At 44.4% G+C, this 15,771-nt stretch overlaps 1 protein-coding gene across 1 annotated transcript; it reads left to right on the top strand.

The window, feature by feature from the left end:
• Positions 1-2,936: 2,936 nt before the first annotated feature.
• LOC106579285 (cytosolic non-specific dipeptidase) lies at positions 2,937-15,187 on the top strand. The gene is made up of 13 exons (XM_014159069.2): positions 2,937-3,104; positions 10,611-10,756; positions 10,937-11,067; positions 11,170-11,313; positions 11,526-11,688; positions 12,195-12,283; positions 12,449-12,646; positions 12,738-12,822; positions 13,017-13,177; positions 13,310-13,474; positions 13,759-13,900; positions 14,420-14,567; positions 14,745-15,187. The coding sequence occupies exons 3-13, from the start codon at positions 10,939-10,941 to the stop codon at positions 14,815-14,817; spliced, it is 1,497 nt and encodes a 498-aa protein (XP_014014544.1). The 5' UTR covers positions 2,937-3,104; positions 10,611-10,756; positions 10,937-10,938; the 3' UTR covers positions 14,818-15,187.
• The last annotated feature ends 584 nt before the right edge of the window (positions 15,188-15,771 follow it).

Genomic DNA, 15,771 nt, shown 5'->3' with positions numbered 1-15,771 from the left:
GCGCGATTGACTGGATTAACCTCACATCAGTTACGTGCATTGAGTGCCTTTCAGACAGTAGATACGACCTCTACGTTACCTCGCAAGCTAAGGAACTGGCAGTGGATCAAACCATTGTGAGGCAAAGGGTGGGGGGGTCGCAATCTTTTGAAACTTAAAAACGAGCTATTAAGTGTCTATAATCAGCACAATTGCTTTCATTGCGTATTATTAATATTATTTAAATTACATAGTTATGTTTCAGTGATATATTGGGGGGGGACAAATCATATTTTTCCCAGGATGGGGGGGTCGTGTCCCCCCCGTCCCCCCCCGGGATTTCCGCCCCTGCATAGATGTGTGGGCTGTAGAATTTACTTTTAAATTGTTCAAAGGACAAACAATCTTGCATAATGCATGGCCAGTGTTTGGTACTTGCTAGGTGGCATGCATTTTTTTGTTTGGAAGTCACTGCAACATTCTGCCCACACCATTGCACTTTCTTTTAGGAGCTATCATGGCCCAGTTCCAACATCTCCAAATCATGCAGCAAATTAAGGTGTTTTTGTTATTATAAAAGGTGAATGGATGGTGTTTTCCATGATGCACAAATATTATACTGTTATTTCAACAAGGAACACAGACTGAGACCAAGGTCTCTTTTACACCTGGGCCCTGCGTATACATGTTTACACATACAGTTTAGGTACAATGATTAAGAAACTACACAAGACAAAAAAACGATCACAGATAACACAAAAAAATACAGCAGCAGATTGTTACATTTACACATAGGTTATTCCCCTAACAGCACAAGAACTTGCATTACCCGAAGCAGTTACAAGCAATACCCCCCAAAAATCCTCCAATAAATGTTTAAAATGGGCAAGGGGGACAAGAGTCTCAAGTTTAAGTTTAGTCTGCAGGCTATTCCATAGGCAAGGAGCGTAACAGGAAAAGGCATCCATACCCAACTCTGTGGAAATCACATGGGCCTCAAGTGTAATCCATGCTTGAGACCTGGTTTTAGGAATTCTAATTCTAATGTTGATGAGTGATGATAAATAAGAATGTAGTTTATAAAATGGCTCTACAGTGCGGGTAACATTTAAGATGAGGGAGGACGATAGATTTCTTATGAGCATGGCCTTATTTCTATTACAGCATATTAGATGACTGTCATACCTAGCTCAATGTAACATTGATAGGTTTAGGCTACTACATGATACTCAAATTTTCCAAATACCCATCATGAGGTTGCTGCAACCTAGCCTAGAGAAAAATTTGAGTACTCACAGACAGTGACACATTCAATACCGCCTTGCATACTCTTGTCTGCATCTAGCTAATCAAGGGTGTAGTCAAATCAAATCAAATCACATTTTATTGGTCACATACACATGGTTAGCAGATGTTATTGCGAGTGTAGCGAAATGCTTGTGCTTCTAGTTCCGACAGTGCAGCAATATCTAACAAGTAATCTAACAATTCCACAACAACTACCTAATACACACAAATGTAAGTAAAGGGATGGAATAAGAATATGTACATATAAATATATGGATGAGTAATGATTGAGCGGCATAGGCAAGATGCAATAGATGGTGGAAAATACAGTATATACATGTGATATGAGTAATGTAAGTTACAAACAAGAATTTCTATTGGGCAAATTCAGGTATGTTCAGCCCTGTTTTGTTCCATTTGCTTCAGTTTAAGAAATATTTTTCAACAGAATCGGTGGAATGAATACACCCCTGATCACATACAAACAGCATGATCATTTTACTAGTTGTAGAATTACTTCTCGCGACTAGGTGCTGTGCTCCTCTCACCTTTTCCCTTTGCTTGTGGACTTCATTGTACAACACATCAGCTGTCTGTGACCAGGCCAAAAATTATTTTCCAAGCCAAACCTACATATCATAACCGCTATCCGCTACACACAGCCTACCGACATAATCGTAGCTACTAGAACTAATGTGTTGGTAAACCCGCTACAATCATGCAGTACAGTGTAGGCTGCAAGAAGTTTAGCAGTTACAATGGCAGGCCCCAATGGCAATACGTTAACACAACCAAAATCTTACCTTGACTTGGAAGAGTTCCAGTGTTGGATAGCCAGTTAGCTAACATAGCTTCCCTTTCTGTTTGAGCCAGGTGTTTGAGTAGGCTAAACTAGCTAGCTGCATTCACTAGCTAAGTGAACGTGAGAGAAAAATACAACGAAATATAGCTATCTCTCTCTCTCTTTCTCTCTTGCTTCTCCTTCATTTTTAAATAAATAAATTTGTTCAAAACTGTTTATCTATTGTCTTTCTCTTTCTTTGAGTCAACTACTCACCACAGTTTATGCATTGCAGTGCTAGCTAGCTGTATCTTATGATTTCAGTATAATATTCATTCTCTGATCCTTTGATTGGGTGGACAACATGTCAGTTCATGCGACAAAAGCTCTGATAGGTTGGAGCACGTCCTCCGGAAGTTGTCATAATTACTGTGTATGTCTATAGAATGGGGTGAGAACCATGAGCGTCCTAGGTTTTATATTGAAGTCAATGTACCCAGGGGAGGACGGAAACTAGCTGTCCTTCGGCTGCAGGACAAGGGAAAGCTATAACTACAGGCAAAATGCTGCGTGTGGTCACAGCATTTCAAATAAAATCACCACACTGTTCATACCTGACAGACAGTTTGTTTATTTCCCAAAACTAAGAGCAGTCACCACATCACTGATTCACCATCATCATCCCTTTCATGTGCCAGTGTCATTTCTGACCCCAGTCATCACAGCCCTCTGTCCTGACCGTGCTGGAATAGAGAGTAAGATAGTGGAGCTGCAGGAAAATTACTAAGATCTGATGTTACCCATTTCTGGAGCCTTGTGTCAGACATAGAGTATCCACTTCTGAAGCAGTGTGTGCAAAAGGTGACATCATTTGTTGTCAGCACTTTTTCATGTGGAGCAACATTTTCAACAATGAGCATTGTGAAACAAAAACAGCGAAACAGACTGATCAATGCACACTTGGATTGCCTCACAAGGATAGCAACAACAGAATATACATTTAGAATGAATTCAGTCAAGGAGCAGAAGGGACATTTTCGCTCATCCAGCTACTGAGGTAACCCTGAATATTGGTCTTATACATGTGATGTAGCCTATTTTATGTGTGTATGTATATATTTGTGATGTGCTTTACATCAAATCAATTGCATGTATTTGCATATTGCTCTGAATTTGCTCTCAATTGATAATTGATAATATTGGATGAAAAAGTAGAACAAATTAAAGATATGTGTGGCCCTCTGAATGATTGTCTCACCCCAAAGTGGTCCCCTTACAAAAAATAGTGAGTAATACTGGTCTACACCATGGTGCTACCCTACAGAGTGCTGCTGAGGCTACTGCAGACTTTCACTGCAAAACAGTGTTTTTTCATCAATTATTTGGTGACATGTACAGTGCATTCGGAAAGTATTCAGATTCTTTGTCTTTTTCCACATTTTGTTACGTTCAGGGTTGGGGAGTAAGGTATTAGAAAAAACGGTAACTGTAATCCGTTACGTTACCAGCAGAAATATTGTAATCAGATTACCGATACTTTTGAAAAACTAGATAGAATCAGCATTGAAAAAAGGTGCAAATTTAAGTTTGTTCCACCTGAGACCACTATGATGACACGCCAAATGTGTTTGATGGATCTCGGGAAAAGAGCAGGAGTAGGCTTTTGTAGGCAACAGTCCAAGCTATGTCTTCCAATGGTGCAACTGCTGTCGGCATCCAAAGATTATCCAATTTGAATAAACGCTTGGAGGTAAGGATGACAGTAGTGGTGTAGTCTACAACATACGGATATCAATTATTCATGATATCTACATAGCGCATTGATGTGAATCACACTGCTGCTCTCTCATTTAGCTATTTGTGCCTTACGGATTGCGGTTGTTGCAGATGGCTGTTCACAAATCTAAATGTGTATTTGAACCCAATAATGTTTGAATTCAAGATGTTTAAGCTGCCTATACATCATTGTTTTCGAAACCAGTGGACAGCCAGTGAAAAATGTGCTCTTGCAACAGCTGCATAGTGCGGATCCCAGCCTATGGAATAAAAGTGGGGCTTTTATTGTTCAATCTAATTCATGCTGATAAAAAAATAAATCCATAGGCCTAATGGACACATGCTCAAACTTGCACACTTTTGATAGACTTAAAGGTAGTTGCTATCTATTTTTGGACGTATACATCATATATACTGTACCAGTCAAAAGTTTGGACACATCTCACATCAAATAAAATGAAATCAAATGTTATTGGTCACATACACATGGTTAGCAGATGTTAATGCGAGTGTAGCAAAATGCTTGTGCTTCTAGTTCCGACAGTGGAGTAATATCTAACAAGTAATCTAACAATTCCCCAACAACTACCTTATGCACACAAATCTAAAGGGGTGGATGAGAATATGTACTGTACATATAAGTATATAGATGAGCGATGGCCGAGAGGCATAGATGGTTTAGATGGTTTAAAATACAGTATATACATATGATATGAATAATGGAAGATATGTGAACATTATTGAAGTGGCATTATTTCAAGTGGTATTGTTTATAGTGACTAGTAATCCATTCATTAAAGTGGCCAGTGATTTGGTCTCAATGTAGGCAGCAGCCTCTCTGAGTTAGTGATGGCTATTTAACAGTCTGATGGCCTTGAGATAGAAGCTGTTTTTCAATCTCTCGGTCCCAGCTTTGATGCACCTGTACTGACCTCGCCTTCTGGATGGTAGCGGTGTGAACAGGCAGTAGCTCGGGTGGTTTATGTCCTTGATGATCTTTTTGGCCTTCCTGTGACATCGGGTGCTGTAGGTGTCATGGAGGGCAGGTAATTTGCCCCCGGTGATGCATTGTGCACACCGCATCACCCTCTGGAGAGCCTTGCGGTTGAGGACGGTGCAGTTGTCATACCAGGCTGTGATTCAGCCCAACAGGATGCTCTCAATTGTGCATCTGTAAAAGTTTGTCAGGGTTTTGGGTGACAAGACACATTTCTTCAGCCTCCTGAGGGGCTTCTACACCTGCATTGCTTGCTGTTTGGAGTTTTAGGCTGGGTTTCTGTACAGCACTTTGAGATATCAGCTGATGTAAGAAGGGCTATATAAATACATTTGATTTGATTTGATGGGGCACTATTGCGCCTTCTTCACCACACTGTCTGTGTGGGTGGACCATATCAGTTAGTCTGTGACGTGTACTCCAATTAACTTTCCACCTTTTCCACTGCTGTACCTTCGATGTGGATAGGGGAGTGCGCCCTCTGCTGTTTCCTGAAGTCCACAATCATCTCCTTTGTTTGAACACAAACCCTTGTGGGTTTGTTTTGAGGGTCAGCAAAGTGGAGATGTTGTTTCCTAACTTCAACAACTGGGGGCGGCCCGTCAGAAAGTCCTGGACCCAGTTGCACAGGCAGGGGTTGAGACCCAGGGCCTCCAGCTTGATGATGAGCTTGGAGGGTACTATGGTGTTGAATGCTGAGCTGTAGTCAATGAACAGCATTCTTACATAGGTATTATTTTTGTCCAGATGGGATAGGGAAGTGTGCAGTGTGATGGCGACACCTACTCATTCAAGGGTTTTTCTTTATTTGTACTATTTTCTACGTTGTAGAATAATAGTGAAGAATCAAATCTATGAAATAACACAAAGAATTATGTAGCAACAAAAAACTGTTAAACAAATCAAAAAATATTTTAGATTTTAGATTCTTCAAAGTAGCCACCCTTTGCCTTGATGAAAGCTTTGGCAAAGCATGCCATTCCATGAGCGCAGCATTTATTTTTCAAAATCATAAACAACAGAGTAGGGCTGGCTAATAAGTCCTTCGTTTTGGGGTCATGCTCAAGTAAAACAATTTGGCTAATCTATACGTCTATACGTCCACTCCTGCATTGTCTTGGCCATGTGCTTAGGGTCGTTGTTCTGTTGGATGGTGAACCTTCGCCCCAGTATGAGGTCCTGAGCACTCTGGAGCAGGTTTTCATCAAGTATCTCTCTGTACTTTGCCCCGTTAATCTTTCCCTCGATCCTGACTAGTCTCCCAGTCCCGGCCGCTGAAAAACATCCCCACAGCATGATGCTGCCACCACCATGCTTCAACATAGGGATGGTGCCAGGTTTCCTCCAGACGTGACGCTTAGCATTCAGGCCAAACAGTTCAGACTTGGTTTCATAAGACCAAATAATCTTGTTTTTCATGGTCTGAGAGTCTTTAGGTGCCTTTTGACAAATTGCAAATGGGCTGTCATGTGCCTTTTACTGAGGAGTGGCTTCCGTCTGGCCACTCTACCATGGAGGCCTGATTGGTGGAGTGCTGCAGAGATGGTTGTCCTTCTGGATGGTTCTCCCATCTCCACAGAGGAACTCTGGAGCTCTGTCAGAGTGACCAAGGCCCTTGCACCCTGATTGCTCAGTGTGGCCGGGCGGCCAACTCTAGGAAGAGTCTATGTGGTTCCAAACTTCTTCCATTTAAGAATTATGGAGGTCACTGTCACGTTCGTCTGAAGGATGAGATCAAGGTGCAGCGTGGCAGGCGAACATTTTCTCTTTATTAAAATGAACACTGTCAAAACAACGAAATACAAAAATGAACATAAAGTTCTGCAGGCTTTAAAACAGCTATACAAAAACAAGATCCCACAATCACAGGTGGGAGAAGGGCTGCCTAAGTATGATTCCCAATCAGAGACAACGATAGACAGCTGCCTCTGATTAGGAACCATACTCGGCCAAAGACAAAGAAATAAACAACATAGAATGCCCACCCCACATCACACCCTGACCTAACCAAATAGAGAAATAAAATGACTCTCTAAGGTCAAGGCATGACAGTCCCCCCCCCCCAAAGGTGCGGACTCCCGGCTGCAAACCTGAACCTATAGGGGAGGGTCCGGGTGGGCATCTACCCTTGGTGGCGGCTCCGCAGAGCCTGTAGTGATGATCGCTCTGCCCGCTGATCCCTCCGCTTTTCTGTAACCGGACTGTGGATCGTCGCCAGAGGAACCGGACCGTGTATCATCGCCGGAAGCTCCGAACTGGGAACCCCCGCTGGAGGCTCTGGACTGCCAACTTTCACTGGAGGCTCTGGACTGGGGACCATCGCTGGAGACTCTGGACTGGGGACCGTCGCTGGGGACTCTGGACTGGGGACCGTCGCTGGAGACTCTGGACCGTCGCTGGAGACTCTGGACTGGGGACCGTCGCTGGACACTCTGGACTGGGGACCGTCGCTGGAGACTCTGGACTGGGGACCGTCGCTGGAGACTCTGGACTGGGGACCGTCGCTGGAGACTCTGGACTGGGGACCGTCGCTGGGGACTCTGGACTGGGGACCGTCGCTGGAGACTCTGGACTGCGGACCGTCGCTGGAGACTCTGGACCGTCGCTGGAGACTCTGGACTGCCAACTTTCGCTGGAGACTCTGGACTGGGGACCGTCGCTGGAGACTCTGGACTGGGGACCGTCGCTGGAGACTCTGGACTGGGGACCGTCGCTGGAGTCTCTGGACTGGGACCGTCGCTGGAGACTCTGGACCGGGGACCGTCGTTGGAGACTCTGGACTGGGGACCGTCGCTGAAGACTCCGGACTGGGGACCGTCTCAGGAGGTTCCGGACTGCGGGCCGTCTCAGGAGGTTCCGGACTGTAGGCCGTCTCAGGAGGTTCCGGACTGTGAAACGTCGCCGGAAGATCTGGACTGGAAACTGTCGCCGGAAGCTCTGTGCCATGGATCATCACTACAGGCTCTGCGCCATGGATCATCACTGGAGGCTTCGTGCCATGGATCATCACTGGAGGCTTTGTGCCATGGATTATCACTGGAGGCTCCGGGCCATGGATTATCACTGGAGGCTTTGTGCCGTGGATCATCACTACAGGCTCCGGGCCATGGATCATCACTTGAGGCTTCGTGCCATGGATTATCACTGGAGGCTCCGGGCCATGGATTATCGCTGGAGGTTTCGTGCCATGGATCATCACTGGAGGCTTCGGACCATGGATCATCACTGGAGGCTTCGTACGTGGAGCCGGAACAGGTCTCACCGGACTGGGGAGACGCACTGGAGACCGGGTGCGTGGGGCTTGCACAGGATATACTGGGTCGTGGAGGCGCACTGGAGGTCTGGAGCGTAGGGCTGGCATAACCCGTCCCGGCTGGATGCTCACTTTAGCCTGGCAAGTGCGAGGCTCTGGCACAGGATGAACTGGGCTATGAAGGCGCACTGGCAACACAGTGCGTAGAGCAGGCGCAGGATATACTGGGCCGTGGAGGCGCACTGGAGGTCTGGATCGTAGGGCTGGCACAACCCGTCCTGGTTGGATGCTCACTTTAGCCCGACAAGTGCGGGGCGCTGGCACAGGACGAACTGGGCTGTGCAGGCGCACTGGCAACACAGTGCATAGAGCTGGCACAGGATATCCTGGACTGAGGAGGCGTACTGGAGACCAGGAGCGCTGAGCCGGCACAACCCATCCTGGCTGAATGCTCACTTTAGCCCGGCACATGCGGGGCGCAGGCAACGAGCACACCGGCCTGTGAATGCGCACCGGAGATACAGTGCGCATCACCGCATAACACGGTTCCTGACTGGTCACACGCTCCCCACGGTAAGCACAGGGAGTTGACTCAGGTCTCAACCCTGACTCCGCCAATCTCCCCGTGTGCCCCCCTAAAAAATATTTTGGAGCTGCCTCTCGGGCTTCCGTCGTTGCAGTGACTCACGATCTCGTCGCTGTCCTCCCTCACTGCTTCCACTTGTTCCCATGGGAGGCGATCCCTTCCGGCCTGGATCTCCTCCCACGTCCAGGATCCTTTGCCGTCCAGGATGTCCTCCCATGTCCAACTCGTCTTCCCTGTAGGCGCACGCTGCTTGGTCTTTTTGTGGTGGGATCTTCTGTCACGTTCGTCTGAAGGATGAGACCAAGATGCAGCGTGGCAGGCGAACATTTTCTCTTTATTAAAATTAACACCGTCAAAACAACAAAATACAAAAACGAACGTAAAGTTCTGCAGGCTTCAAAACAGCTATACAAAAACAAGATCACACAATCACAGGTGGGAAAAGGGCTGCCTAAGTATGATTCCCAATCAGAGACAACGATAGACAGCTGCCTCTGATTAGGAACCATACTCGGCCAAAGACAAAGAAATAAACAACATAGAATGCCCACCCCACATCACACCCTGACCTAACCAAATAGAGAAATAAAACGGCTCTCTAAGGTCAGGGCGTGACAGTCACTGTGTTCTTGGGGACCTTCAATGCTGCAGACATGTTTTAGTACCCTTCCCCAGATGTGTGCCTCGACACAATCCTGTCTCAGTGCTCTACAGACAATTCCTTTGACATCATGGCTTGGTTTTGGCTCTGACATGCACTGTCAACTGTGGGACCTTATATAAACAGGTGTGTGCCTTTCCAAATCATGTCCAGTTAATTGAATTTACCACAGGTGGACTCCAATCAAGTTGTTGAAAGATGTCAAGGATGATCAATGGAAACAGGATGAACCTGGGCTCAATTTCGAGTCTCATAGCAAAGGAAACAGAATATTTATATAAATAAGGTATTTCTGTTTTTTATTTTTAATAATTTAGCTGAAATTTCTAAAAACCTGTTTTCGCATTGTCATTATGGGGTATTGTGCGTAGATTGATGAGAGACATTTTTTTATTTAATCCAATTTAGAATAAGGCTGTAAAGTAACAAAATGTGGAAAAGTGGAAGGGGTCTGAATACTTTCCGAATGCACTGTATATAGTTTTATAGTTTTTAGAGTTTCATCTAAAAAGGATAAATTTGTTAATGTTTCACTATTTTTATGAAATTCACTGAGGAGGATTGTCCTCCCCATCCTCCTTTGAGGAGCCTCCACTGTGCTCTGTTTATCAATGACAACATGTGTAGCCTCTGGTACATCCTAGCATCTCCACGTATGCAGAATTTAAGTAACAAATGTGCGCATGGTTGATAAATGAGGCCCCAGAGTAAGCCTATTGTATTATGATTTGAATTAGGCCATTTCAGTTTTTGTTTGCGTCCTGTTTGTTATTTTTATTTGTAGACTCCATTCTGATCCTCACTCCACCGCCAAGAGCGTCCTCATCATAGGCACCAGCCAAGGCTCAGGCTTTAGAAAGAAAAGGCTTTTAGATGTGTGGGAAATAGAATCCATTACTCTGGAATATAATAAGGCCTAGATCAGAAGCTAGGCAGAATGTAGACCTACATGTTTTACTCTATAATGTTTCTATTTTGTATAATGTGGCCAGTTAAAGACCCAGTTGTTTATTAACCCCTGCCAGAAGTTATGCTTCCAGTGTTGCAGGTGAACAAGTGTAATTCTTCTACAACGCCCCTGTTAGGCCATCTGTTTTTTAAAGCCTACTTAGACAAGGCCCCACAAATTACCGGACTATTAAGTCCTTCACTGTATTTTGTTCATTACTTAATGTTGTTCATGTCGAGGGGACACAGCATGCATTCTTTCTTGGAGTTGGATCAATTGTGCCACAATTGTGCCTGTCAGCGAGAAAATGTAATTTGTCAGCTTGCTTGGCTTCTCTCCAGGAAAGACTTGACCTCGCGACCCTTCCCAGCAGGAGGTGAGCCAATTACCGGAGGTATAAAAACCCTGTCTGTCCCCGGAGACTCCAGTCCAGTGGGTTCTGAAGGCAAGGGCAACATTAAAGAAGTACCAAACTTACAAGGCTACGGTAAGACTTATTTTATTTGTCATTATAGTTTAAAAGTTGAAGAACAGAAGAGTAGTGAGACATAATGAGATATAACAATTAGCTTTTTAAGAATGTAATAATTTGTTTATTAATGTCACTTCTTAAATTGCTTTCATCATTGCTTAATTTTCAGTGAATAAATCCTTCTATTCTTTTTAGAGATGACGATCTGGCAACTGCCTTCCATGCTCCTTGTTTTTATATCAAGTGTCTCTCCTCATCCTCATCACTTATTTGAGTATGATGAGCTGAGCCAGTATGTTGACAGCCATCAGGAGGAATATGTACAGGCAAGTTTCTAAACAGAATAATGATGTTGTCTGATTTATTATCTGATAATACAATATTCATTATAAATAAATAGTGTGTGTGCATTTGTGTGTGTGTGTTAGACTCTGAGGGACTGGGTTGCTGTAGAGAGTGACTCCAGTGATATCTTGAGGAGGCCAGACTGCCATCGCATGATGGATATGACGGCTGAGAAACTACAAGCCATGGGAGGGAAGGTGGAACTAGTGGACATCGGCGTACAAGAGGTCAGTTTTCTGAAATGTGGTCAACTTAATGATTATGTTACAGGATCTTTTTGTTTGCTTTTAGCTTAGTCTTTAAAGTCCTTTGGTAGCAGATCAGACTGGTTTGCAGAAATAAATACTAAAAGTTGGGTGTTAACAGAAATGCTCCCTGCCTTGCAAACTGTATTCAGGTCATTTTCTGCAGCTACCGTGTCTTTTATCATCATGCTTAGCTGCCTGATGGCAAGACAGTGGCCTTACCCAAGGTGGTGACAGCCCAGTTTGGCAATGACCCCAGTAAGCAGACAGTCTGTGTGTACGGACATGTGGATGTCCAGCCTGCTAAGCTAGAGGACGGCTGGACCACTGAACCCTACAACCTGACAGACATCAACGGTAGGCTATGGCTTCCAACAGTAGTCTATGGTATCCAACGGTAGACTATGGGTTCCAACGGCTGGGTATGGCTTCCAATGGTAGACTATGGGTTCCAGCGGTAGGCTATGTTTCAAGGGTAGACTATGGGTTCCAACAGTAGGCTATGAGTTGCACCAGTAGGCTATGTTTCAAGGGTAGGTTACGGGTTCCAACTGTAAACTATGGATTCCAGGCATTCACAATCACTGCAATCAAATGTATTATAAGGATTTTTTACAGTGCTTTACAGTAATCCATTCTAGACCCAACGCATAGAAACATCTATCTACAACTAACAGCCATGAGATATTGTAGCTAATGTGAAGGAATGAAGTAAGTACTTGGGTGTGGGATGATTTTTACCATACATATTTTGAACCAATGAAATGTAACTGATGCAATTGAAACATGCATGTTAAATGTCAATGTGAGCTGAACATAATGGACATTTATTAGAAAAGAATTACTTTGATTCTACCCCTAAGGAAACCTCTACGGCAGAGGGGCGTCTGACAACAAGGCCCCTGTCTTAGCCTGGATCCATACAGTGGAGGTCTATCAGGCCCTCAGCATTGTGAGTGTCCAATAAGAAGAGATATCAGAGTGAACTCATAGGAGATGTAGAGACAAGATGTGGTGAAGTTAAGTTGCAGTCTAACTGACCATTATTAGTGAGCTTTCCTTTGTTATAATATATATATTTTTTCCCTCCTCCTCCTTTCCTCCTCTCCCCATGCAGGACCTGCCAGTCAATGTGAAGTTCATCATCGAGGGGATGGAGGAGACCGGGTCCAATGGCCTGGACGCCATGATCGTGGCGCAGAGAGACACGTTCTTCTCCGACGTCGATTACATCATCATCTCAGACTGTGGTTGGCTGAGCCGACGCCCCGCCCTCACCTACGGGACCAGGGGGAACTGCTACTTCTTTGCTGAGGTAGGATGGGCTGGGGGCATTTCCAATCTGTGGGACGTTACTTTTTCAAGATCATTAATGAATAGCCATGGTGACTTTGTATGTTTGGTAGGTAGAGGGCCCAAAACAGGACCTACACTCAGGGGTGTATGGAGGCACTGTTATAGAGCCTATGACAGATCTGATCGGCATATTGGGTGAGTTTTAAACCTCTTTGAGTGACAGAATGTAATACTATCTTAACACCTGCTGTATCATGTTTGCATGCAAAGCTATCGTCCGTGTGTCTGTATGAGCTCTCTATTGGCAGAAATAATAAAGTATTAGATATCCCTACAAATGTGTGTCCATAAGGACTGCTTGTGTGTTGACCTATCTCTCCCACACCCAGACACACTGATCAGCCCCAGTGGAAAGATCCTCATTCCAGGCATCAGAGAGGCCGTCGCCTCACTATCAGACGAAGAGTGGAAGATGTACCAGGACATTGAGTTTGATATTGAGAGCTTTAAGTCCAAGATCGGCGTCAGCCAACTCATGTACAGTAACAAGGTGATTCACAGGGGAGTGGATTTTTGTTGGGAAAGGGCTCGTAAGTAAGCATTTCACGGTAAAGTCTGCACTTGTTGTACTCGGTGCATGTGACAAATAAGATAAATTTGACAAATAAATTTGATTTATCAGGTAGATCTGCTGGCCCATCGTTGGCGTTACCCTACCGTTACCATCCATGGCATCGAGGGGGGCTTCTCTGGCCCTGGCTCTAAGACGGTCATCCCTGCTAAGGTCATTGCCAAGTTCTCCATCCGACAGGTCCCCAACATGGACCCAGCAGTGGTCAAGAAACAGGTAGGTGGTACACGCCTCTCACCCAGTGCATTGTACAGTTGCATGACAACACAATTACATACAGTTACACACACATTTCTGGAATTGTTCTAACCTTCAGACTCTCTTTATACAATACATCAAAGAAAAGGGAACATTCATCCAGGTTACACTATTATAATATACCTCATTCTGCTCATTCAGTTCATTTACTATTCAGTTATTCACTATTTCAGTTTGGTTTCAGTTAATGAAATAGATGTGAAGACTGCATGTATGCCTGTTACATATTTGTTCTGTTGTAGGTCACAGACTACCTGAACTCTGTGTTTGCCAAGAGAAAGAGCCCCAACAAGCTGAAGGTGACCATGATCATCGGGGCTAAGCCCTGGTTAGCAGACACCAAGCACCCCCTGTACGAGGCAGGGAAAGCAGCCGTGAAGAGAGGTACAGTTAGTCAACTCTGCTCTGGACAAACCAAAGGACGTTTCTTATGCTGCCTCTGTGTGTGTGTGTATGAACAGTGGTCATAGGGGTAATGATTACTGTATATTAGCTGACTGTGGACATTTATTGCACAACAGTAGCTTCACAGTGACAGGCCTATCTGTAGTCTTTAAAGTTACCAGACATAGATACATATCCTTATCGCTAAAAGAAGCCAGTGTGCTGTGGTTCTACTGTAGACCTATCAGTGGTTAAGGCATGACAGTGCAGCAGTCTTGTAATGTTTGTGTAGCAGAAAGGATTTGGAATGACAATCTCGCGAAGAGGCAGCCCTGTCTGATGCTTGTATTCCCAAATGACACCCTTGGACCTTGCAGATGAACTCTTGGTCTAACGGTTAAGACATTGACTTACTGAGCAGGAGACCTGGCTTCTAATCCCACTGGTTACAGTTGGTTTTCCTCTACTGCAGGTATAATGCATTATGACGCAGTCAGACTTGTCATTGTTTTCCTCTAGTGTTTAACGTGGAGCCAGACCTGATCCGTGAAGGGGGAACCATCCCCATCGCCAAGACCTTTGAGGACGTGACCGGGAAGAGCATCATCATGATGCCCATCGGAGGCTTCGACGACGGCCTCCACTCCCAGAATGAGAAGATGAGCAGGTTAGCCCTTCAGTGTCCTAATACAGTATGTATTAAAAACAAAATGACGATGAACATTTATAGATTTTTACGCATGCACACACGAACACATACATATAGACGTATCAACAGTGTCTTATTTCTGTTTATAGGACTGGTTGAGGACATATTGTTTTCTCTCACCCATTCCTTTCCCAGGTACAACTACATAGAGGGGACCAAGTTGTTCATCGCGTACCTCCATGAAGTGGCCCATCTCAAGAAGGACTGAGAGCACCTCTTTTCACCACCACCGTTATAAGACAGTTCTATATTGTTTAGCTTGTATGTGATCCCATCAGTGGAGTCAGGCTTTGTTTAGCCTTTTTCCTGACATCAACTTGTAACTTTTCTTGATTCTTTCCCTCTAAGCAAAACATTCCAGAAACCCTGTGAGTTCTTGGCATCTGATATAGCCTCAACACTCTCCCTCTCTCTCTCTCTCTTGCTCTCTCTCTCTCTCTCTCTCTCTCTTTCTGAATCTTTCTTCCTCCCTCACGTTCCTCCTTTCTCTCTCTCAATGCGCTCTCTCTCAATTTCTCTCTCATTCACATACAAATATCTACTTGATACAGCAAATAAAACTGGTTTGATGCACTATATGTTTTCTTAATCTTTTCTGTCTGGGATTCTTTAGAAAGAACATTGTCAAGTGTTAACCAATATCCACCACTCCAAGATATAAAGAACAAGTGTTTCACAATACAATCCCCGACTCCAAGACATAAAGAAGTGTTTCAAAATACCATCCCCGACTCCTAGACATAAGAGCAGCCACAAAAATGAAGAGCAACAAAAAATGCAGTTCTCTCCTTATGTTTGGCAGTATTATGGTGAGTCTTTACTATTTTAGCAAAACAGGTATACATTTTTTTCATGGAATTCCTTAATTAAGTGCACTACAAAGACTTTGTCATGGAAAAATAGAAGTGGCTGCATGTTCATAGAAGGTATGATGAAGAAGAAGGGTGAAATGACATGTAACTTAACAGAAAAGTGTGTGTGATATTGAACATCAATATGATTGTATGACGACCTGAGTGGGGTCATGTGTATGCATGCATAACAGGGTTTGCATGAGCAGCTAAGCTTGCTGGTGTAGTGTACTGTAGCCTAGATATTGTTAAGGCAGTATTATGGCATCACCAACTGTAACTTCTGTTATCATCCTTCATCCTCTGTATTA

This window comes from Salmo salar, chromosome ssa02 (assembly GCF_905237065.1).
Source record: "Salmo salar chromosome ssa02, Ssal_v3.1, whole genome shotgun sequence".
Lineage (NCBI taxonomy): Eukaryota > Metazoa > Chordata > Actinopteri > Salmoniformes > Salmonidae > Salmo > Salmo salar.
The sequence above is the reverse complement of the archived record's forward strand: the minus strand, read 5'-3'. Positions and strand labels throughout refer to the sequence as shown.